Raw genomic sequence first — 24,534 nt, 5'->3', positions numbered from 1 at the left:
CTTAGCCCCCCCCATCCCACCCCGATTAGGGTCACGTGAAGCCATGGGACCCGGTGGTGGATGGTCGTAAGAGGAGCTGGTGCATATCACAAGTCCTGGTTATGCAACCACTGATACCAGAGGTAGACAATCTCTGAAGAGTATTGATAACGGGTGAGGTCACCCGCCTTGGAAAGACACTGCCCGGAAGAAGGCAACGGCAAACCACTTCTGTAGAAACATTTGCCAAGAACAATCGTGGTCATGGGTAGACCATGATCGTCCATGCCATACGACACGGTATATAACGAACAAACGCACCACTATATCCCTTCCTCCTTACTACACAAACTCAAGGCCCTTTAGCACAAAACCTGTGATGTTGGAACAAGCACTTTTCTGGTATGGTGAATGATAGAACCGCTTGTAAGAAAGCAATGGCCCCACAGTTCATTTCTTTCAACATCTGGCTCCAAAACAAAGTTGAAACATGTCAAACAAACAAGAGAGAAGGCAGTGTTCTTTCAGAAAGTCCAGTAACAGTAGGGAAAAACAAGACCTCAGCCCAAATCCAATGGTGTGTGTGCGTGCACAAGGGAGAATTTGTGTAGTGATATGTCAAACTATGTGACTAACAACATCCTGCCCACATCTTCATGTGCATTATCAGCTGTACTCCAAACCTGCAATATCTCTATCAATAATTGCAACTTCTCTACAAGTTCGGAGTCGTGTGCTGAGATCATGCCCACAATGGAATGGAAATTACTCAACGGGAAAAAGAAAAAAAAATGCTTTTAAATAAAACCACTTATGGTAAAGGACCATCCAAGGATCCTATGAAGGGAGAACCTATTGCAAGACAAACAACTTTTTGAAACAGGTTCAAAGAAAGAGAAGGCAGAGAGATGAAAAATCAAAAACTACTACTGGAGATGCTAGAAATCAGAAAATAAAAACAGACAATGCTGGAAATACCTAGCAGGTAGTTGAAGGAGAAGACGCGGCTGTTTCGGGCATCTTTATGGCAGAATGATACATTTGGCAATGCTCTGCTATTCATGATACTACAGATACCCATAAGTATCCAGAGCAAACACCTCTATTAAAGATCCCACGCATTGGCAAAATTAAAAGTCCAAGCCATTCCCCAGTTATGAGTTGACTTATGGACACTCATGCGCATGAACAAACTCCATAATACTATTCACTGCGAAGTCCAACGTATTGTACATACATCTGTTCATTCCTATGAATATCTGACATAGCTCTCCCTGTCTCCACTTTCAATAACAGGTCTTTTTTTTAAATCAGTCTTGTGCATTTGATGCCAATATAGTTACCATTTAGAGTGATGATTGCGTTTTCCAACTTGAGAACAAAATCAACTCTTGGGCATCTGTAAAAATGAATCTATTCGTTACCCGGGGAGAGCCTGCAGATCAGGGAACCCCAACCTTTTTTAATGCTATGGACCCCCTACCATTAACCGAAGGGGTCCGTGGACCCAAAGTTGGGAACCCCTGCTGCAGGTCATTGAAAAGCTGAAATGCAACAAATGATAAGTAAGATTTCAGTTACCAAATCCCAGTGGTTGACCACCTATCCGCACCATCCTCCATAACTCGCTCGATGCACTCGTGAGAAGCAGGTTGCTGGGGAATCTGTTGCGAAAGGAGGCAGCGGTCAGGTGAGCATCGAACAAGGAAGATTCCACCCAACCTCAGGCACGTGACCCTGCCACGCGCGACCTGTCCCATCATGCACGTGATCACAACGACTCCGACCACCGGAGGTAGAGAAAAATAATTTCTCAACGATAATCAAATTAAACTACAGAATATCCACACATCGGCATTGTTTAGCTGTGCTGTGGTGTCCTCTGGCAATCTACCACAACCATCAGCAGCCTCGAAAACAAGGAGTAAAAAGCTGAGGTTGCCTGAGCTTTTTGAAACAACAATATGCAGATAACTTTTGGGTTGAGAGAGGATCTTGGTGGGCAGCTAAATCCCTACTGGATTTGTTACCACAACTATAAAATATCAACGTTAACATCTTGGTTCACTGTACCCTTTTCTTCACATGGAATGACGCCATCACTGTGAATAACTCATAATTCAAATAGTCAACTGCTTCAAAGGTATTTCACACCTTAAAATGGGAGTGTATGAAGAATGGAGAGCGATGAACAGCCCAAAGGAACATATTAAAAATAAATTTTAAACTCATTTGCTTGCATTATTTTTTTTTAATTGAGATACAGTGCAGAATAGGCCCTTCCAGCCCCTCGAGCCACAGCGCCCCAGCAACCCCCGACAAACTCGATTAACCTGAACCCAATCACGGGACAATTTACAATGACCAATTAACCTCCCCTGGTAGGTCCTTGGACCGTGGGTGGAAACCAGAGAACCAGTGAAATCCCATGCATTCAAGGATGCTGGATATACAGAGACTCCTTACAGAACGGTGCTGGAATGAACTCCGAAATGCCCCGAGCTGTAATAGCATCGTACTAACCACTTTGCTACCGGAACACAGGAATTCCAGTTGGGAAACATTGCTGATGAGATCCTAAATGGTGCCAAACTATCAAGTTAAATCCCAGCAAGTTTCAGTCACATAGGCAGACCTCCAAACCCTACCAAACAATAATAGGGACCAAATATTTCAATGTGGTGTTCTGCTAGTGGCAGACTGACCCACTGATAATAATGGAATTTATTGGGTTGCTAGAAGGAAAAGGGAGTCATCCTTTGCATTTAATTAATTTTGTTTCATTTAAGGGTTTACCATTGCAAATGGTTAACTGATTTATTTTTAAATTTTTTTTTAGGCATCCGTTAGTCTCGCGAGACCATGGATTTGCGCCTTGGAAGGTTTCCAGTTGGCAGGCCTGGGCAAGGTTGTATGGAAGACAGGCAGTTGCCCATGCTGTAAGTCTCCCCTCTCCACGCCACCGATGTTATCCAAGGGAAGGGCACTATGGCCGATACAGCTTGGCACCGGTGTCATCGCAGAGCAATGCGTGGTTAAGTACCTTGCTCAAGGACACAACACACTGCCTCAGCTGAGGCACGAACTAGTGACCTTCAGATCACTAGACCAACACCTTAACCACTTAGCCACGTGCCAACGCATATATTTTTTTGTATATATACTTTAAGAATTATCAACCATGTTGAAAATTCAATTATTTAATTTTTCAAAACTTGTAAATACTCCCATTGTATTGTATTCAGAAACATCTAAAGTCCCCAAACGTTTTGAAAGTCAGCTCTAAGTACAAGGCTTCTTTGGTGCGATAGAAGCCTAACTGTTGCTAGTCAGCTATGTAGGGCAACTCAACCAGCTATGTTTAGTCACAGCCTGACAATAAGCAGTGTTGTGTTGCCAGCAAGCTGAGATCACAGGTTATTGGGAGAACTGCGTCTATACTTGGAAGGATGCAGAGACATTAGAACTAGATGCATTGCAACCAATCCAAGAATGGGCGATGGTTGACAGCTGTGAAGAGTTTTGAGAATCTGAGTTTGTTTTCCTCTCAACTTAAACAGAGTCCCGTGAGAGTTTTGGAGGAGGAGAAAAAGGCCAATTGATAGGTAGTTGCAGGAGATACTAATGGACAAATTTGCCATTGCTGCTGAGGAATCGGAGAGGAGAAACAGCTTTACCTTTGTACAATGATCTGGTATGCATTGGCTGAAAAGAAGTTGGGAGAAGATCCAACAGCAACTTTCCAAAAGGAATTGGATAAGAAAATTGAAAGCAAGTTGAAGAACAAAGGTGAAAGGAAAGCTGATTGAAGTGGATATCTCTTTCAAAGAATTGGCTTAGGGACAATACAGCAAAGAAAAACCTTACGTTATACAATCCCATGGGTATATGGCGCGGCATCCAGACTGGAGTCAGTGCCGCCCCCAGTATTCACTCAGCAGAAGACAAGCTGCATTGTGATCAACTGCAGCTCTCTGCAGCATTCATGGACCCAGGACCTGGACTAATTTTTTTGCGTGGCTGTATTGTACTGATTATCTACGTGCTTGCTATCTTGGCATGTACTCCGTGTGCTCTATGCTGTGTGTGACATCTTGGTGTTTTACATCTTGGCCCTGGAACAATGCTGTCTCATTTGGCTGTAGTCATGGGTATTCATGCATGGCGAATGACAATTAAACTTGAATTGAATCGAATAAGGCAGCAAAAATAGAAACCAGTATCATCTGGTTGTATATTATCATAAACTCAAGGGTAATTTCAAGCCCCATTCAAAGCTGATCTAAAACCCTTAATAGATAACATCAAAACATTCGAAAAGTCTCCAATTTGACAAGTATTCTGTAAACTCACCGTTTCTGTGTCTGTGTGTCAACCACAATGGAAATGTAGCCGTCAATCAAAGAGAAAGAAAAGAAACGGATGTAGTCAAGATCCTGATCTGCAGATCGAGCTTTCAAACTGCAAGGAAAGAACTTCTTTTAGACTGTACTTTAAAAAGCAACAATTACAAATTTGCGCAATGCACTGTTTAAAAAAAACACAAGGTACTCAGCACCTTGAACCTATAATTTACGTCGGGGAAAAGAAAGAAATATGAGCTTAATTGAGAATTCCTCACAAATTATTTGAGAACATGGGGTGAAATCAAAAGCAATATTGACTTAATAAAAGAGTTTTCAATTAAAAAGGAGAAAATAGGAACTTAAAAATAACAGCAGGGACAGTCACTCACACCATTAAACTGGCTTGATAAGTAAAGCTGCAAAGAAAATAGGGAACTTCCACGTCAGACATTGCAGGAAACAATTATTAAGTACCATATATCAAAGAGATTTGTACCTTGCAGAATAAAACATGACATCCATGAGAATAGTGGCAATGGTAGGAAGAGTATCTGGGCCCAAACTCATGACACAGAATTGGTTCTTGGGACTCAGCACTGGGTGAACTGTGGGGCTGGTAGCTGTCAAGGGAAACATATGGCAAGGGTTCTGGTTAGGCAGAGGATCAAGAATAAACTAAGAATATTTGATCCTCCTGGATCACCAACTATTATTTGCATTAGCTTCCTCATTCTCTTTAGGAGCATTGGGAGTTAATGCTTTTGGATTTGGACCCTCACTTTAAAATTGGTTCTAAAAGCAAAATTATTGTTTCTTCTCTAACAAGCTTCAGTGTCCAAATTTCAATGACCTTTTAATTCAAAATGCATTGTAGATATTCCTGTGGGAATAAACTAAGTTTAGAATAGAGTCCAATTGTACAAAACAAAAATCCTTTGTGCTCAAGTACAAACAGCTCCAGAAATTAAACGAAGCTGTCGCTGATAGCTGTGCCTGGTATGGGCCCTTTTGGTTCAAAGTATCAAGTGTACAGAGCACCATTCAACACTTGTAATTATATAATTAGTCATAAAATTGCATAGTTCCAAAGACAGAGTCCAGAATTACCCATGTAAACCACAAAATCTTTACATTTTATTCAAATAACGTTGAAAAAAAATGTTTTGAAGTAGTTCTTGTGGTGCCCATCACAAAACACAGTAAGGGCTGGAACATCAAGTCATCCATTTACACTGATCTAGTTACGCAGAAAGTGCTCCAGACAACATTGCCAAGGACAACAGGAGCTCTTGCGCACGTCAGTCAGAACAGTGGCCAAAATGGGATTAATTCTAATTAAGAATAAAAAATTATAATTAATTTATCACAAATGATTGATCTGCTTACACCTGATTAAGAACTTGTACAGTAATTTTATACATTGCAAAAGGGATAAATAAATTACCTGTGACTGCCTTCGTAATCCTATTATGACAGTTATTTATTTTAACAAGTACTGCGGTTTCAGATAACGTTTGAGTCCGGATTTCAGAAGAGGGTCTTATGGTCAAGTGATCCATATCTAACTTTCACGGCACACAAGCATTGCCTTAGCCTTTACACTTAAAGCCATCACTATACCCTTTCAAATTTTGTCCAATTCAGGCTTACATCAAGTTCTGCCAGGCTATTTGCCTTGACCATTCCCTGCAGGAACACAGTCCACAGTTTTATCATTCTTTTGGTACAATTGGGTCTCCCCGGCTCTCTAGCACATGCATTCCATTGTACAAGATAGGAGGACGACGTGCAGCTCCTCACACACATTCGACTTAGTAAGACTGTTCTATCTACAACTTCAACTTCCCTTTTTTCATGTACCTCCAGTGACCTTTCACCGTCCTCCTCCTCAAATATTTAACTTTGTCTTAAAAATATTACAGGGCTCTGTTTCCTCTGCCCTTTGAGGAAGAGCACCAAAGATTTATAAAACTCAGAACATCCGAGAGAAAGAGAAGTATTCATAACATCTCTAACAAGAGAAAATCTGCAGAAGCTGGAAATCCGAGCAACACACACACACAAAATGCTGGAGGAACTCAGCAGGCCAGGCAGCATTAGAGTCAGAGTTAGAAGGTGGGGTGAGGGGAGGAAGGATCCCCCTCTCCAGCCCTGCATCTCTTTCATCAATCAACTCCCCAGCTCTTTTCTTCACCCTTCCCCACCTCCACCCATCACCTTGTGCTTCTTCCCCCCTTCCCCCCACCTGCTAAGCTTGACTCCTCATCTTTTTGTCTCCAGCCTTGATAAAGGGCCTTGGCCCAAAACATTGATTATACTCTTTTTCCATAAATGCTGCCCAGCCTGCTGAGTTCCTCCAGCATTCTGTGTGTGTTGTTCACTTATCATCATCATCATCAGGTGCCATGCCCGGTTTGAGCTTTGACTGCCATGGCCCACACACTCCTGTTTCGGGTCAAGTGGATCAATTCATTGGTATTCATTTCCAGTTCTCTGGCTGCTGTTTCTATCATCATTTGTCTTTGTCTTCCTCTTGCTTTTTTCCCTTCAACCTTTCCCATAATTACTGTGCATTCTAACTCCTCTTTCATAATCACATGTCCAATGAAGTTACATTGCCTTTTCATGATCTCATACATTATTTCTCTTTTTGTGTTTGCTCTGTTCATGACATCCTCGTTAGATATTCCTTTCGTCCATGATATTCTTTCCATCCTCCTCAAAACCCACACCTCTGTTGCTACAATTCGTTTCCTCATGTTACTAGATATTGTCCAACATTCTGAGCCATATGTTGTTCACTACATTTGTTTTAAAGAGTAACTCAAGAATGAAATCATTTCACAATTTATTTCTCTGCCCATCTTTACGTCATCAGCATCTGATTTGGTAATGGCTGGCATATATACTTAAGATCTCTCAGTTTGGACTCAGGAACAACTTGGTCCCTTCCTCGTTCTGCCATGGTCCACTCTCCACTCCTATCAGATTCCTTCTTCTCCAGCCTTTGACCTTTCCCACCCTCCCATTTTTACCCATCACCAGCCAGCCAGCTTCCTTCCCCTTCCCGTACCTTTTTTATTCTGGCATCTCCCCCCTTCGTTCTCCGTGCAGGAGAATCTCGACCCAGAACGTTGACTGTTTATTCATTTCCATAGATGCTGCCTGACTTGCTGAGTTCCTCCAGCATTTTATGTGTGTTACTTTGGATTCCCAGCATCTGCAGACTTTGTCACGTTTAGAAGTGGAAATATAGCCTCCACGACAGTCCATCAAATCTTCACATTATTTAAAATACTTTGCATTAACTTTCAATAATCTCTACAGGAAAGACGCCAACCTATTTAAATCTCCTTGGTAACAATCGTCGCCTCAGGTTATTCTTTCAAACTACTGTTTTGTACCTTTCGTTCAAATCTTTTTTTAAATACAGAAATCAGAACTGTATATAAGTATGCCTAGTGGAGTCTACTAAAGTTGAACACAAGTTCAAATAGTTTCCATAACACTTCTCTATTTTACAATCATAGACCAAAAGCATTGAACACAAGTCGTTGTTATGCTTTTTTAAAAAAGTCATCAGTCACGTATGACCATGCACATCCAGATCTTCTTCCCCTTGGCTGCATTCATCCAGTTATTCAATCAATATGGTGCACCCTCAATTGTCCAGTCAAGCTGTACTCTTATATTTGGTTATACTAACACTCACTTTTTTCTTAAAACAAGCCCATTCTACAAATTTATTAAAGTTTTGTCACATTCTTCCTTTGTTTCAGTTAACATCCAATCAACAAGCTTCAGTAATTGCATTTCTATGTTAATTCTGTGGTTCATTCAATATTTATGAAGAACTAAATCTGGCAATATTAATTTACCATGTTTGGGCTTTACAAAGCCATTTGTGACACAGCCGCTGTCGACTGGGACTGATTCACCATTTTCCTCCTTGTAAATACTGAACTCTTCCGACAGAGTGCAAATGACTGCTGGTAAATCACTCTCCCTCACCTGGGGCACACAAAGTAGAGAACGTTAAATAGAAAAACCTCAGTGCCATTACACAGTAGACACTGTCTTTTGTGGAATATATTCACTCAAATCCACATTTTAGGCCTTAGCCAATACTACTCAGTTTTCTTCCAGTGATTGACAAGAAGTTATCTGTTTTACTCCTCAAAGATAATGATTAATGCAATCAAGCTTAAAGTTTTGGTTCAATGCAAAGTGGACCCAATTCCTCACCCTGTGAATATTCTTCCCAAACCTATACAGGCCATTCCTGGGCTATGAACATGTTCCTTTTTTTTTTAAAAAAAAGACATGTCCATAAGTTGATTTTGTCCACAAGTCAGAAAATAAACAAAATCATTCAATATAGTAACTACATCTTCAACAGTATTATACTGAATAGCATAAAAACATAAAATACTGATAAAATCAGGGAGAGAATGAGAGTGCGAACTAGTTCTGCCACCAGTAGAAACAAACTTATGTCCATCTAACATTTGAATTTACTAACATTATGACAGCATTTGTACGGGGGCCAAAGTAATGCAGGCAAAACTGCTTGGCACTGAGATGTCAAAGACTAATGCCCAAGCATAAATAGTAATGAACCGATATAAATTAATGCGACTGGAAAAATATTTGTGATTTACCAGCTTTCAATATTACAAAATATAGTAGATCATCAAAAATTCAGTGCTTGTTTTGAGAAATATCGGTGCTCGCCAACATTTTACTGTTTCACTTTGATGGGGGGGGGGGTTGCCTTTTTTTTTAAATATACAAGGAGAATTGTACAAAAATCTCCTCACTCCAGTTTCCCAGCAGGCTGTAAATTAGAATTCTGGACAAACTTCCATCCCACTGAAGCGTTATATTGCAACGTAAACACTCTGTTCTCAGTTTGGTTGCTTTCTTGGCCTAAACAGCCTCAGTTTTGGAAGGTCTTCTTCATAACCCACCACTTGAATAGAATCACACCTATGTTTCCCTTGGGTCATGGTGACAGGAACTAAACACAGGACATACACCATGATACAACTTCAAAGGAGATAAGTTACGTAGAACTGTCTTAAACTAAATAGCAACAAACTGCGGGGCCTGTTGTTCAGCGTATCACCACAATGCTGCACACGAGGCTCGGCAGTGCCGTTGTATAATTGGGCTTTTCTTTATCACCAAAAGGAAGTTCGCCAAATGCAAATTCAATAATAATCAGTGCTACTTCCTACAGGATGCTGCACAAGAATAGCCAAGGCAGGGAGAGGGTTAGAAGGCTTGCTCACCATTATGAAGTCTGTCTGGTACGTCGACAACATAAACACCGAAACGTTATGTTGGGCTAGTGGAGCAATCACGGATTTCGCTATCTTCGTCACGCCAACCGTCTGGGAGCTGGTTGAAGAATGACCATTGGACACGACATTCAGTGCCAGCCAGGTGGCTTCTCCTACTTGCAGAAAATCTGTTTGCGGCAACTCTGAAAACAAAAGTAATTGTTTTTTTTTAAATCACACAGAGATACAGTGAAAAGCTTTTGCTTGCACATTCCATCCGCACAAACCACTCTAAACAGAGGTAGAACAAAAGGAAAGCAAAACAGAATCCAGAGTAGTTTGTTTGTGTTGTTTGATTGTTTGTGGTTTTTGTATTGCTATATTTATGCTCTATTCTTGGTTGGTGCGGATGTAACGAAACCCAATTTCCCTCGGGATCAATAAAGTATATCTATCTATCTGTTACTGTTGAGGAGAAAGTGCAGTCAAGGTAGAAATACAATGGACAAGATCTTTTTCTGGTGCGGTTGAATCGGGGAGGCCCCTCCCAGTTTCACCCATCAAAGAGTGTTTCTCTCTCCCCATCCCCCCCAGCTTTTAAATCTATTCCTCATCCTTTTTTTGCCTCCAGTCCTGTCAGAGGCTGTCGTCCGAAACGTCGACCGCACTTTCTTCCATAGATGCTGCCTGGCCTGCTGAGTTTATCCAACGCTTTGTGTGTATTGCTTGGATTTCCAGCATCTGTAGTTTGGTATAGATAGATAGATACTTTATTGATCCCAAAGGAAATTAATGTCACAATAGCATTACAAGTGCACACATTTACAAATATTAGAAGAGATGAAAAAGAATAAAAAATAAGTTATCTCAAACAGTCTAACAGGAGGGAGTCATGACTTCTCCAGCTATAGGTTCACTCATTACAGAGCCTTTTGGGCGAGGGAAAGAATGACCTCATATAGCACTCTTTGAAGCAGCACAGCTATCATAGTCTATAACTAAATGTGCTCCTCTGTTCAGCCAAGGTGGCATGCAGAGAGTGAGAAACATTGTCCAGAATTGCCAGGATTTTTCCATAGGGTCCTTTGTTCTACAACTGCATCCAGTGAGTCCAGTTTGACTCCTACAACAGAGCCAGCCTTTCTAATGAGTTTGTTGATGCCAATGTCCCGCCGCCCCACCAAAAGAAGACTGTACTAGCGACAACAAACAGGTAGAACATGTGAAGGAGAGGCCTGCACATGCCAAAGGATCTCAGCCCCTCAGGAAGTAGAGACGACTCTGGCCCTTCTTGTACACGGCCTCTGTGTTGGTGCTCCACTCCAGTCAGTTATCCAGGTGCACCCAGGGAGTGCCCATGATGGAACCGACTGAGTTTACTACTTTCTGCAGCTTACTTTGATCCCGTGCAGTGCCTCCTCCCCCACATCAGATGGAGATGCAGCCAGATATGCTCTCCAGGGTACATCTGTAGAAAGTTACGGGTGCTGTAAAAGACATTCCTATGCTGCACTGTTGCAATCATACTGCAGAGACAGCCAGGTTGTTATACCAAATTATTTCTGTAGGCCTGACCATTATTTCAGTAGGCCACACGCATAATAGCAAGAATCCCAAAAGTAGCAAAGACCCAACCACTCTGTAACCACGTTTCAGCATTGCATTCAGAGTCCAGCAACAGAGAGTGACCTTCCTTCAATTTCCCAGCATTGTTAGTGGGATGTCTGCCCAGTGAATCTAGTCAGACCAGCCTTTTGTGACCCTTCGAATTCAAGTGGTCAGGAACAGCCAAGTTTCATGAAACCCTTTTTTTCAAAAATCCGCAATTCAACCAAATTGTATTCCAAAAAAATATCAAATTCTAGTGTTTCAAGCACTGCTTTATAATTTGATTTTTTTTAAGATTTGATTTCAAAAGGACCAATGAATTTTTAATAATTTGAATATTTTTCCACCACACCACAGGCATTCAATGTTCTATTTGTGACAGTTTGCGGCTGATGTACCCAGATGTGTCTCACAGCTGGGTGCCAAACCATTGTTGGAAGTGGGTTCTATGCGCTAGAGGGCTTAACCCTATTAGGAGCCAGCTTTGGAAATCAAGTTGCCACTACCGATGAGAGAAAGCAAGGAAGTATTGAGCATAGTTGCCTCAGGGTTCAGTAAAAGGGGGCCTGTTTTAGAAAAAATATATCACAAGCACTATATTTCATTATTATTCAGTAATGCTTTTACATTCAATCTTAAACCACATCATCAAGTTCGCCGATGACACAACCGTGGTGGGTCTCGTCAGCAAGAATGATGAGTCAGCATACAGAGAGGAGGTGCAGCAGCTAATGGACTGGTGCAGAGCCAACAACCTGTCTCTTTATGTGAACAAAAGAGATGGTTGTTGACTTCAGGAAGACACGGAGCGACCACTCTCCGCTGAACATCGACGACTCCTCCGTAGAGATCGTTAACAGCACCAAATTTCTTGGTGTTCACCTAGCGGAGAATCTCACCTGGTCCCTCAACACCAGCTCCATAGCAAAGAAAGCCCAGCAGCGTCTCTACTTTCTGCGAAGGCTGAGAAAAATCTATCTCCCACCCGCTATCCTCACCACATTCTACAGAGGTTGTATTGAGAGCATCCTAAGCAGCTGCATCATGGCCTGGTTCGGAAATTGTACCATCTCCGATCGAAAGACCCTGTAGCGGATAGTGAGGTCAGCTGAGAAGATCATCGGGGTCTCTCTTCCCACCATCACAGACATCTACACCGCAAAGCAAACAGCATTATAAAGGACCCCACGCACCCCTCATATAAACTCTTCTCCCTCCTGCCATCTGGAAAAAGGCACCAAAGCATTCAGGCTCTCACGACCAGACTATGTAACATTTTCTTCCCCCAAGCCATCAGACTCCTCAATACCCAGAGCCTGGCTTGACACCACCCTACTGCCCTCTACTGTGCCTGTTGTCTTGTTTATTATTTATTGTAGTGCCTGGACTGTTTTGTGCACTTTATGCAGTCCTGCATAGGTCTGTAGTCTAGTGTAGTTTTTTTTCTGTTTTTTTTCTTAGGTAGTTCAGTGTAGTTTTTGTATTGTTTCATGTAGCACCATGGTCCTGAAAAACATTGTCTCATTTTTACTATGTTCCGTACCAGCAGTTATGGTTGAAATGACAATAAAAAGTGACTTGACAAGCAATTGCTTATTTAATGCAAAGGCCAACACATTTGGGTCTTGGGCAAGATTGAATCGTCGTGGTGTGTGGATCAGACACTGTAGTTGATGTTATGATGAGTTTCTGGCCGTTCCTTTTTTGTTGCTATTTTATGTAGTTTTGACCAGGGCGAACTGGCTCAGGGGCCTGAAGTCAATGAACAACACGGGGGCTGGATTGAACTGAACGCTCCTGGACCTGTCTCGATGACTTGTGGTTTGACGTTTTATGAGCTGCGCCTTTTGTGCTATCTGCACGATCTGCTCTTTGCGTGTTGGGGGTTTGATGTTTCTCTGTGAATGGGTTCCATGGTGTTCCTTTGTTTCATGACAGTCTGTAGGAAGATGTATACTGCATACATACGTTGATAATAAATGCACTTTGAATTTTAGAATCATATAGTGCTAGAGGGGCTCTTTGACCCTTCAAGTCCACCCTGACCATTAAGCATCCATTTACACCAATCTCCAGACACTCCCATCAACTCTCACTACCCCTTAAACCCCACTGCCTCAGTTCTACCACTCACCCACACAAAGGAGAGGTAAATTTATAGTAGCTGATTAACCTGCGCATCTGCAGTAGATGGACGGAAATTGAAGCACTCGGGGAAACCTATACAGTTAAACTGAGAATGCGTTGTCCACAGACAACACCACAGGTCAAGACTGAACCGGGCTCACTAGAGCTATGAACAGCAGTTCTATAAAGAGCCACCCCACACAGAGTCTGCCCTGTGTATTATCAGCCCGACTGGAACAAAAAAAAAATTCTGTCATTCGTTTTAACCCAACCCTTTGAACCCAAGTAATTAGTCATGCTTTGCCACACAATAAAAAAAATCTTCAGATGATTAATGACTAAATACAAAAGGAAGTTCAACTCCTACTCATCTGCATGACTGGAATCATCTCCAGCAGAAACTAAAGACCTGTATAAGCCACAAGGGGAGATCAACATTTTGAATTGCAACATTTCTGCAGTGCAAAAGTAGAAAAATCTCAAAATCATCTCAGTAACTCTCCCTCGTTTCAAAATATCTTCAGTGTGGGCATTGCATATGTTTAGGGTGACATGGTAGCACAGTGGTTAACACAACGCTTTACAGGACCAGCGACCCGGGTTCAATTCCCGCCGAGTTTTCTACATTCTCCCCGTGACCACATGGGTTTCCTCCGGGTGCTCCGGTTTCCTCCCAAAGACCTACCGGTTCATACGTTAATTAGTCATTGTAAATTGTCCCGTGATGGGGGCAGGGTGGCAGAGGAGGGGACTAGAGAGACAAACAAATATTTAACAACACAAGTAATAGTGAGCTAATCCTCTATGCTTGCATTCCCAGCTGACTGGTAAAAGTGCTAAATGACATTCAAACAATAGCTCAATTCAAAAACTAAAAAAAAACAATTTACCCAATAATTTGAATTGGGTCAAACAAGTTCATGCATTTTTCATGTGTTAATACATATCATTATAGGTATCAAAATATTTGGCAAAAGTGGGGACAAAATTGTTTCAACAGCAGGCCTTGATTTCAATTACAATAATTAAAATAATATGGTGGATTCTGGCTAATTGGGCCATCGGTTCATTGGGGCAGCCACTTATTTTGGACAACTCTTAAAGAACAAAAACTTAATCAAGAAAATAGCTGGGATTTCCTTTGTCTATTTGGGACACTATGCCACTTAACTGGGCCAGGAGACTGGTGCTGAACAGTTTCTAACTAGTGTCAGTCATGTGACTTGTGTAGCCATTAGACACTACACTGTGTTTAAAGTGAACAGTTTTTTTTAAAAATAGCATCAGTTCCGTGCACTTGTATTCAAAAAAAAACAGCTATCTTTGTCAGCGACAGTAAGCAAGAAATAAGCAGCAAGATCATTCAGGACCGCTTTACTCAATTCAGTTTCAAGCATTCAGCCTTGGAGGTTCAAGAAACAGACAAAATGAAACGATTTCACTACTTCAAATTAGGAACAACAAATAAATTTGAAGATATCAAAGATCATCTTGAATGGTACAATGAAAATGAAGATTTGGAGGATCCAACAATTGCTAACCAGCGTCAGTTGTGTGCACTTGCGTTACGTTGTTCACTTGGGCAGACTAACACCAAATCAAAAAGCAGTGACTTTTGACATACCTTCCTGCATGAAGTAAATCCATTATCTGCCCCCAGTGCCTGCAGTGACTTTGTTCATTTAAAAGAAAAGAACAGCAGCATACACTGGATCAATTATTCCATTGATAACTATCGAGAACTAATAGTTTTATAGTAAACAAGAGGAATTCCACAGATGCTGGAAATTCAAGCAACACACATCAAAGTTGTTGGTGAACGCAGCAGGCCGGGCAGCATCTCTAGGAAGAGGTACAGTTGACATTTCAGGCCGAGACATTGGCTGTATTACAACTTGTTCTGCATTTTATTTAAATACATAATTTGTTACTCATTTAAATTGTAGTCGACCTGTTTTAAACTATGTCCACGTAAGTTCAAAGTAAATGTATTACCAAAGTACATATATGTCAACATATATAACCTTGAGATTCATTTTCTTATGGGCATACTCAATAAATGCATAGAATAATAACCAAGATAGAATCAATGAAAGATCACGCTAACTTGGATGTTCCACCAGTGTACAAAAAGGTAACAAAATGTGCAAATAAATAAAAAATAAATAAGCAATAAGCATCGAGAACCTGAGACGAAGAGTCCTTGAATTGGTTGTGGGAACATTTCAGTGATGGGGCAAGTGAAATTGAGTAAAGTTATCCCCTCTGGTTCAAGAGCCTGATGGTTGAGCGGTAATAACTGTTTCTGAACCTGGTGGTGTGAGTCATAAGGGCTCATGTACCTCCTTCCTGATGACAGCAGTGAGGAGAGAGCAAGTCCTGGGTGGGTGCAGTCCCTGATGATGGAAGCTTTTCCTGCAATAGCTTGTGGTGGGGAGGGCTTTACCTGCAGTGGACTGGGCTGTATACACTTTTTTTTAAAATAAAAGGACTGTCTGTTCGACAGCATTTGTGTTTCCATACCAGACAATATGCAGCCAATGAATACACTCTCCTCTACACAACTATAAAAGTTTTAGGTGTCATACCGAATCTTTGCAAACTCCTAAGGAAGTAGAGTCACTGCTGTGCTTTCTTTGTAATGGCACTTATGTGCTGGGCCCAGGACAGGTCCTCCAAAATAATAATATTGAGGAATTTAAAGTTGCTACGTGTGTGGACGTGGCCAAGTGGTTAAGGCGTTCAACTAGTGACCTGAAGGTCGTGAGTTCAAGCCCCAGCCGAGGCAGCGTGTTGTGTCCTTGAGCAAGGCACTTAATCACACATTGCTCTGCGATGACACCGGTGCCAAGCTGTATCGGCCCTTGCCCTTCCCTTGGACAACATCAGTGTCATGGAGAGGGGAGACTTGTAGCATGGGCAACTGCCAGTCTTCCATACAACCTTGCCCTGGAAAGTGAAGACTAACGGATGCCTTAAAAGTTGCTAACCATCTCCACCTCTGATCCTCCAACGAGGACTGCCTCATGGACCTCTGGTTTCCTTCTCCTGAAGTCAATAATCAGCTCCTTGGTCTTGCTGACATTAAGAAGCTGTCGTTCTGGCAACACTCAGCCAGGTTTTCAATCTCCCTCCGGTATGCTGATTCATCACCACCTTTAATTTGCAACACAGCAGTGGTGTCATCAGCAAACTTGAATATGACATTGGAGTTTTGCTTAGCCACACAGTCATAAGTGTAAAGCGAGTAGAGCCGAGGGGCTAAGCACATAATCTTGTGGTGCACCTGTCCTAATGAAGATCATGGTGATGCTGTTGCCAATCTGAACTGACTGGGGCCTGCAAGTGAGGATCTAATTGTACAAGGAGATATTGAGGGCAAGGTCTTGGAGCCTATTGATGAATTTTGAGGGGATGATGGCATGAATATGGAGCTGTAGTCAATAAAGAACATCTTGATGTTTGCCTCTTTGCTGTCCATATGTTCCAAGGTTGAGAAAAGACCTTCAGCTAATTAGAGCAGCCTCTTAATTGGGCCAAAGTGTACTGGTCCCAATATATCCCAACCAACCAGAATCTACGGTACTCTAAGAATACATCTGAAAACTTAGATTACAGCATAAATGCAGATGATAACTGCTGATCAACCTGGAAGAGGTGGGTCACAAGGCCCAGTTCAGTGCTCTATGTCTACGGCAAAAAAATCCATGCCTGAAAAGAATTGTTTTAGAAAAAGGGCCATGGAGCAAATTTCCACGCCAAACTGAGCCATTAAAAATGATAACATTGTCTCTAGCAACAATTCAGCTTATTTCGTAGTTTATAGCCCGTAAGTAGATAATCCTCTAATTTACATTCCCATCATAAAGATTTTACATTTACAATGAGAAAGATTTACAATGAGGTGATAACCAAGATTTGCTATGCTATGCAGATAATCCATGACATGGAGCCAAATGAGCCCAGACATTGTTATTATTTATCTCAGCAAGGACACACTAAACTATCAGTTCACGACATCAGGCCACAATCCTCTGACAGCAGACTTTGCACTCATTATCCTTGTAAATTCATGCTTTGCAGAATTTCTTTGCCAAACTCCAAGGTTCCAGCATCCATATTATTGTCAACTGCTCTTCAACCCAACTGCTTGAATTGTAGCTACAAAGATTTCATGATGTGTTCCTCCCCATGTCTTGAGGTGCATCGGGTGGCAACATTTAGCACTTGTCTGTTTTTTTTTTGGCAAGGCAGAGTTGCGAGCTCAACATTCAACTCAGCACGAATGGAAAGCATGCAAGGAGCCAGCCATATTCAAAACTGGGAACCACTCACCTCGAAGTCCAACCAGTGCAAATGCCACTACACCACTGGCCTGCTACAAAAGTTTTCAGGTCCCACGCAAAGACTTCAAATGTGCCTTATTTGTGTTTGTTTCTCTTATCCCTCGGCTATCCATGGAATGCCCTTTTCCAACAGGGCACAGGACTATTTACAATTAGCAGTGCTCATGTTTTCCTTACTGCATGCTTCATGACAATTTAAAAATCTTTCTCGTCTTTGGACCACCTGCCTTGTGTATGCAAGGACTTAAACAGGCAAATAAACATTTGTGATGAAGTTCATCTCTGTACAACTCGATGGATCACGTCTCCAATCAAGTTGTAACACACATCATAAAACACACTGGATGACTCTGCATGTCCTTCAATACACAACCAACTTCAGTATCACACTTTCCACATTAAACTTCGTTACTACCCATTACACTGCTGGCATCTCTGTCTGTTTAGAAGGATTCCTCATTGCTGTTCCCGTAACAATTTTTTTTTAAACCAGTCAGGGTTGACCGGCCCTGAGCTGAACCCCCAAATCTGGAAGACTGGTGGACCACTCTTAGTCTGGCCTCTACCTTTTGATCTGTTTGGCATGAGTAACCTTACCAAGAGCCAAAGCACAAAGCCCTGACTCCAGCCAGCCTAGGTCTCTATGTTATTGAGGCACACAAGCTTCCAAACCCAACGACAAGGTTGTGGTCCTCTTTATCCTGTGCTAGTCCCTTCCATCATCATTGGACAATGACCATTATCACATGCAAGTGTTTTGATGGGAAAGTTGAGTTTCTCAGCTTTTTAAGGAGCTGATGATCATCACTGGAACAAAACCCAATCTGCGTATTAATATTTCTGAAAGGTGTTTTGGGCTGAATCCAGAATTGAGAGAGCCAAGATTGCTGCTTACATGTAAAAATGCAAGTCTTATGAAGAGCCAAGTCTCAGAAATTCAGAGGAAAGGGTTATTTATACCAGCTAACGGTCAATTTTTTTTTTTTTTTTTAAAGAGTTTTTTAGTGAATAACTTGAGCTTCTCCCAGTATATTGAGATAAACATCAGAAGACTGAGTATTCAATCTGCTGTTAATGTTGGGCTTCTGTGTGCTCTCAGCAAAGGGACTCAAGGCGATGACCGGTATCCTGAATGTTCCTTCTCCAGTTTGAATAACCATGGGCCAGGGATTACCAGGAGTTCAAAGTCTAAAGTAGATTTTATTATCAAAGTACATACATGTCACCATATACAACCCTGAGATTCATTTTCTTGTGGGCATACTCAATAAATGCATTACTGAATGACAATGAAAGAGGACTGCGTGTCCTCATAATCTAATCTAAATCCATAGAATCGTAACTAATAAGGATTAATGAAAGTCCGCCCAACTAAGGAATTCAACCAGAATGCAGACAGAAGACAGCAAACTGTGCAAATACAAATATAAATAAATAAATAAGCTGTGAGAACATTTCAATGATATTTAGTGTGGTTTGTGAGGCTACATGGAGTGACGTACAATTCCAACTTCATGCGATTCAAGTTTCTGGCACATAGAGCAACTAATCGCTTAGATCCTTGGGGCAAACACAAAATGAAATATTACCTACAATGCAGCTATGATTAGAGCCACATGGTACCCTGAAAGCATCTCACGATAATAAAACTGATCTGGTTGAATTTTTGTTTTCAAAAAAAGAGAGATGGGCCAGCAAAGTAGCGTAGTGATTAGTAAATCCCTTACTCACTCTTCCTTCAGTTAGTCCTGACGAAGGGTCTCGGCCTGAAACGTCGACTGCACCTCTTCCTACAGATGCTGCCTGGCCTGCTGCGTTCACCAGCAACTTTGATGTGTGTTGCTTGAATTTCCAGCATCTGCAGAATTCCTGTTGTTTGTAGTGATTAGCACAGCAGTTTCCAGAGCCAGCAGTCAGATCGGGATTCAGTTCCCGACACTATCTGTAATGAGTTTGCACATTCACCACCACCCCCCCCCCCCCGACCACACAAGTTTCCTCCGGGTGCTCCAGTTTCCCCCACATACCAAAGGCATACAGTTAGAGTTAAGATTAACAAATTGTGGGCATACCATATTGGGTGTCAGAAACAAGGCAACACTTGCAGGCTTCCCAGCACAATCCTTGCTGACTTGATGTGATGGAAACAACACATTTCACTCTATGTTTTGATACACCTGTGACAAATAAAGTGAATGCATCCACCTTTATAAATACTGACTGACTTGATCCTCTTCAACAGAGCGAGCTACACAAAGTGTACACAGTTCATGTTTACACTGTCTCAGCTGAAATCTCAACTGGAAAAACTGAGCCTTTAATATCGCTTCCCTTGATCAAAGCTGGTTACCTAACTGGAGGATGACAGCTGGAGGTTGATTGCCCATGATCAGGTCTGCATTTTCTTTCACCCAGACAGACCTGACACTACTCTTTATTACAGAGCCAGTATTAGCGGAGTTGCTCAATTCTGTGCAGTGAGGCTCAAACTAAGAGCTTCCAGACCTGGAGAAGGGAACGGCGACTCCAAGCCAACACTGGGATTTGATACAAAGCAGTGCAACATTTGGGAAACTAGCACCCACCCAGTTACTTCAGATGCAAGCAGGCTAAAAGAGATGCCCACAAAACGCAGAAGGTACTCAGCAGGTCAGGCAGCATCTATGTAGAGGGTGCCATGCTGTTTCTTTGTTCTTGATTGCCTGCAGGAGGATAAGTCTCCAAGTTGTATTTATATACTTAGATCATCAATGTACTGTGAACCCTCGAAACAGTTGCCGTTTCAGGCGGCGACCTTTCATCAGGAATGGAAAGGAAGGGGGAAGGAAAACCAGAAGGGTTGACTGTTAATTCATCACCATAGACGCTGCTTGACCTGCTGAGTTCCTTCAGGTGTCTGTGTCTGTAGAATCACTTGTGTTTAAAATAAAGATGCTCATCAGTCTAACATGCTTGTTACCCACCTCTCCTGAGGGACCACAGACTGGAGGTTTCAGCCTCTGACTCAGGAACAGCAAGCTCTGGTGCAGGTTAGGACGAGCCACTTTGTGGCCACAATAGTGCCGTTTTTCATGAAGTGGACCAGGGTCACACTCACAGTACAGAAACCCAGATTATATTGTGGAACGAGGAGAGGTGCATGCTGCTTCTGCACCTTTAGAAAAAGATAAATAAATTCAATAATAAAATGGTCGGTTATTAACTCAAAATGTTAGCTCGGTTTCTCTCCCCAGGTATATCCTAGCCTGCTGAACATTTCCAACATTCCTGTCCTTGCACCTGTAAAATTGCACTAGTCTGTCTAACTATTCCTTGCAGACTACCAAAACCTCCAAGCTGTGCGGGTACACCGCCGCACAGTACCGGGAATGCTCACGCGCACATAGCCTTCGTTGCCACGCAGCAGCTGGAATTTTCTTTTATACAATGTGCTGCACAGCTTTCAGGCTATTTTCATTGCTCAGAGCAATTGTTTGTCCGCACAGCTGTAAAAAAAAAATTTAGAGCGAACATTGTTGAAGACTTAAAGTTTCTGTAACTTACACTGAATAAATACTGGTTTGAATTAAAGTTGACCGCAAGTTGCTGAATAGCATTAAAAATAATAATTACTTCTGGAAGCACCTCCCCCTATCCCTCACCCAGTGTCAGCTATAGTTCATCACATTCCTATTGCTGGTCTAAACCAGATGTACTCACAATCGTACTGTTGACCGTTGTTATGACTACAATAATCTAGGAAATTCAATACAAGCAACATACTTCATCTCTCTCTGCGCTTCTAAATCAATATACCTTGTCAACCAGTTTTTTTTTAAAAAGAGAGAAACCACTGACATTTTGTCAAGCTGCTAAAAACAACAGAAGCAGCTCAATAAACTGTCATCTTCTGATTACATCCCGTTTGTGATTTACAAATATTTCCTTATAAAATATCCATTATTTAAACAAAGCTGGATCCATCGTTCGGCAACTGGCAGAGAACCACACCTCTCCCTCTATTTAAATGGCAGCAGTCATTTGCAATGACGTTCGCACGCACTTAGGTATTTTGCAAAGTTGATACCAGAACCTTCTCCAAGGACCATCACCTTGTCGTGCTGGAGAGGGTTGTGAGCTCGAGATCCCCAGAGTAAAGCCGTCGGAATATTCGCCATTCGGCAATTGGTTCCTGGCAGGGTCACACATGGCAATAAGTCAAGGGGGAGGTTCCAGCAGTAAAGGGTCACCAGTGACCTTGCATTCCATGCCCGTGGGACCTAAACCAGATAGATCAAGAACTGTGTGGTAGCCTCCTGTGCATCAACCTCCTCATGTTAGACAAGGTCACGCAAAGACCGTCATTAGTCAGGGAATTGAATTCAAGAGCCATGAGGTAATGTTGCAGCTCTACAAACCTTTGGTTGGAACACACTTGGAGTATTGTGTTCAGTTCTGGTCACCTCATTATAGGAAGATATGGAAGCATTAGGGAGGTCACAGAGAAGATTTATCAGGATGATTTCCTGTTTAGAGAGCATGTCTTGAGGATAGTTTGAATGAAGTGGGGCTTTTCTCTTTGGAGCAAAGTAGGATGAAAGGGTACTGGATAGAAGTGTATAAGATTATATAAGGCATGGATAGAATAGACAGTCAGCACCTTTTTCCAGGGCAGCAACAGTTAATACCAGCAGACATCTTTTTAAGGTGAGTGGAAGAAAGTTTAGGGCAGATGTCAAAGGTAGTTTTTTAAAAAAATAGACCAAGGGCGATGGTCGAGGCTGATAGATTAGGGACATTTAACAGACACGTGATAGGCACGTGGATGAAAGAAATATAGAGGGCTATGAAGGGGGAAAAGATTGGATTGATGGAGTAGATTAAAAGGACAGCACAAGATTGAGGGCTGAAGGACCTCTACTGTGCTGTAATGCCCCAGGATCTATGTTCTAAAGGAGGGGGAACAAAGAGAATATCTTTATGTTTTTATGGCCATGCATAAAACACATAGAAGCAGCCGTGATTGTCATAGAACTGACTGTTTAACAATGTTTGAAGTTGGCAAACATCATGATCAGCAAGTTAGGAAGTAACTGTCAAAACTTCCTCACAGTTGACTACAATTATATATTAAAGCTCACAGCTTGCAGCCTTAGTGCAAAATTGCCAAATTGGAGCACATAAATCTCAAACAACTGTTAGCAGTCCAGGAAACGCTGACAGTGCAAACCTATAACCAAGTCAACTGCCTCAAGAAAACTCAATTTACATTCCTTTCCACTACATTGAACTTCAGGATTTTTCTTAAAGTGCCATAGATGAGTCTGGACTGCATAATTTGATTGCAGTGAACATCAAAATCAAGTGATCTTAGGAATGTTTCATTCCCAATCACCTCTACACATGAAAGGAGTGCACATTTCTGAAATGGAAGAACAATGCAAGGCAGCATCCATAAAAAGAAATGTGTCCACAAGTAACTACTCACCACCATCGTTATTATCCATATCATATGACGTAGGCGATCATGGTCTTGACCATGATCGTTCTTGGCAAATTTTTCTACAGAAGTGGTTTGCCGTTTCCTTCTTCTGAGTATTGCTTACAAGACGGATGACCCCCACTCCCCAGCCATTATCAATACTCTGCAGAGACCGTCTGCCTAGCATCAGTGGTCGCATAACCAGGACATGTGATATGCACCAGCAGCTCATACAACCTGCTCCCATGGCTTCATGTGACTCTGATGGTGGGGGGGGGGGTGGAGAAGAGAGCTAAGGAGGTGTTACACCTTGCCTGAGGCTGACCCGCAGACTAGCAGAGGGAAAGAGTGCCTTACACCTCCTTTAGTAGAGATGCATCTCCACCCCACCACCCAAACTACTAGGTTCCATTAAAAGGCTAAAAACTTTAAGGAGATGCCTGGGATTGTATTGTATTCCACGTTTAAAAGATAATCGGTTTATGGGTCAAGCAGAAGTCACAAGTAATGATCTGAAGAAAACTGAAAACAATTAATGCTCCATTTATTAAATTGGAACTCTGACCTCTTATTAACTAGAACTGTGAGGTTGGAGAGATAAAACACTTGCTTAATGATTTTAAAACCATCTGCATGTTTGAATATTAATGGCACTATTGATTCACCTTACAGCCTTATTTCAACCTTAATTCACCCCAAGCACTGGTTAGGCTGCATTTGAAATGCTCTGTTTGTGACTAAGTAATATGCACTGCTGGTCATCTTTAGTTGGGTCATAAATGGTGAAAGTTAATGCTGCATTCAGAAGAGATCACTTATTTGCAAATGTTCCATCAACTATTTATTCTCCTCCATAGATGCTGCTTGACTTCGAGTTCCTCCAGCATTTTGTGTGCATGCTGAACAATATAGTCTTGTTCTTTTTGTTCGTAAATATAAAATACCCCAGTTCAAGTACAGTACTTGATGCCGTTCTAAGAACGTTCTACAAAAATAGCAAGATCTTGTTCATTAGCAGAAACAACCAGATAATGAAGTCATTAAAAGCTCTTAACCTTGCCTCATTGCAAAACTGTGAAGAAATCATACCAAGTTAGTCTATACTTGCCATTTCACAAAGTATCTGCAATATTAGAGTTGACAAATGAAGCTAGATTAAGTGCAATGTTAAACCACAGCTTTTTTTAAAAAAAAACTACTTTTTGTTCAGTGAGATGTGTTCTGATCCAAGAGGTGTGTACAGGTAAAACCTCGTACAATTTGTTTCCTGAAATGCTCAAGCTGACTGAGCAATACATTTATGTCCAAACTCCTCAAAGATTACCAAGTCAAACTTTAATATCCCCAGCAAAGAAGGAGAATGAGAAAGGGTCGTAGACTGA

The 24,534-nt window shown here is 41.7% G+C and overlaps 1 protein-coding gene across 1 annotated transcript in view; it reads right to left on the bottom strand.

Moving 5' to 3' along the window:
- LOC134338593 (cytosolic arginine sensor for mTORC1 subunit 2-like) overlaps window positions 1-24,534 on the bottom strand; it is a 73,270-nt gene that overhangs the window by 12,100 nt on the left and 36,636 nt on the right. Inside the window, exons 3-7 of the mRNA XM_063034553.1 lie at window positions 9,620-9,813; window positions 8,204-8,336; window positions 4,822-4,945; window positions 4,333-4,440; window positions 1,561-1,643 (exon numbers count right to left, since the gene is read on the bottom strand). Of these exons, the coding sequence (XP_062890623.1) occupies window positions 1,561-1,643; window positions 4,333-4,440; window positions 4,822-4,945; window positions 8,204-8,336; window positions 9,620-9,813 (642 nt within the window). The remainder of the gene's footprint in view (window positions 1-1,560; window positions 1,644-4,332; window positions 4,441-4,821; window positions 4,946-8,203; window positions 8,337-9,619; window positions 9,814-24,534) is intronic.

Source organism: Mobula hypostoma, chromosome 27, assembly GCF_963921235.1.
Source record: "Mobula hypostoma chromosome 27, sMobHyp1.1, whole genome shotgun sequence".
NCBI lineage: Eukaryota > Metazoa > Chordata > Chondrichthyes > Myliobatiformes > Myliobatidae > Mobula > Mobula hypostoma.
This window is presented reverse-complemented; position numbering and strand designations above follow the sequence as displayed.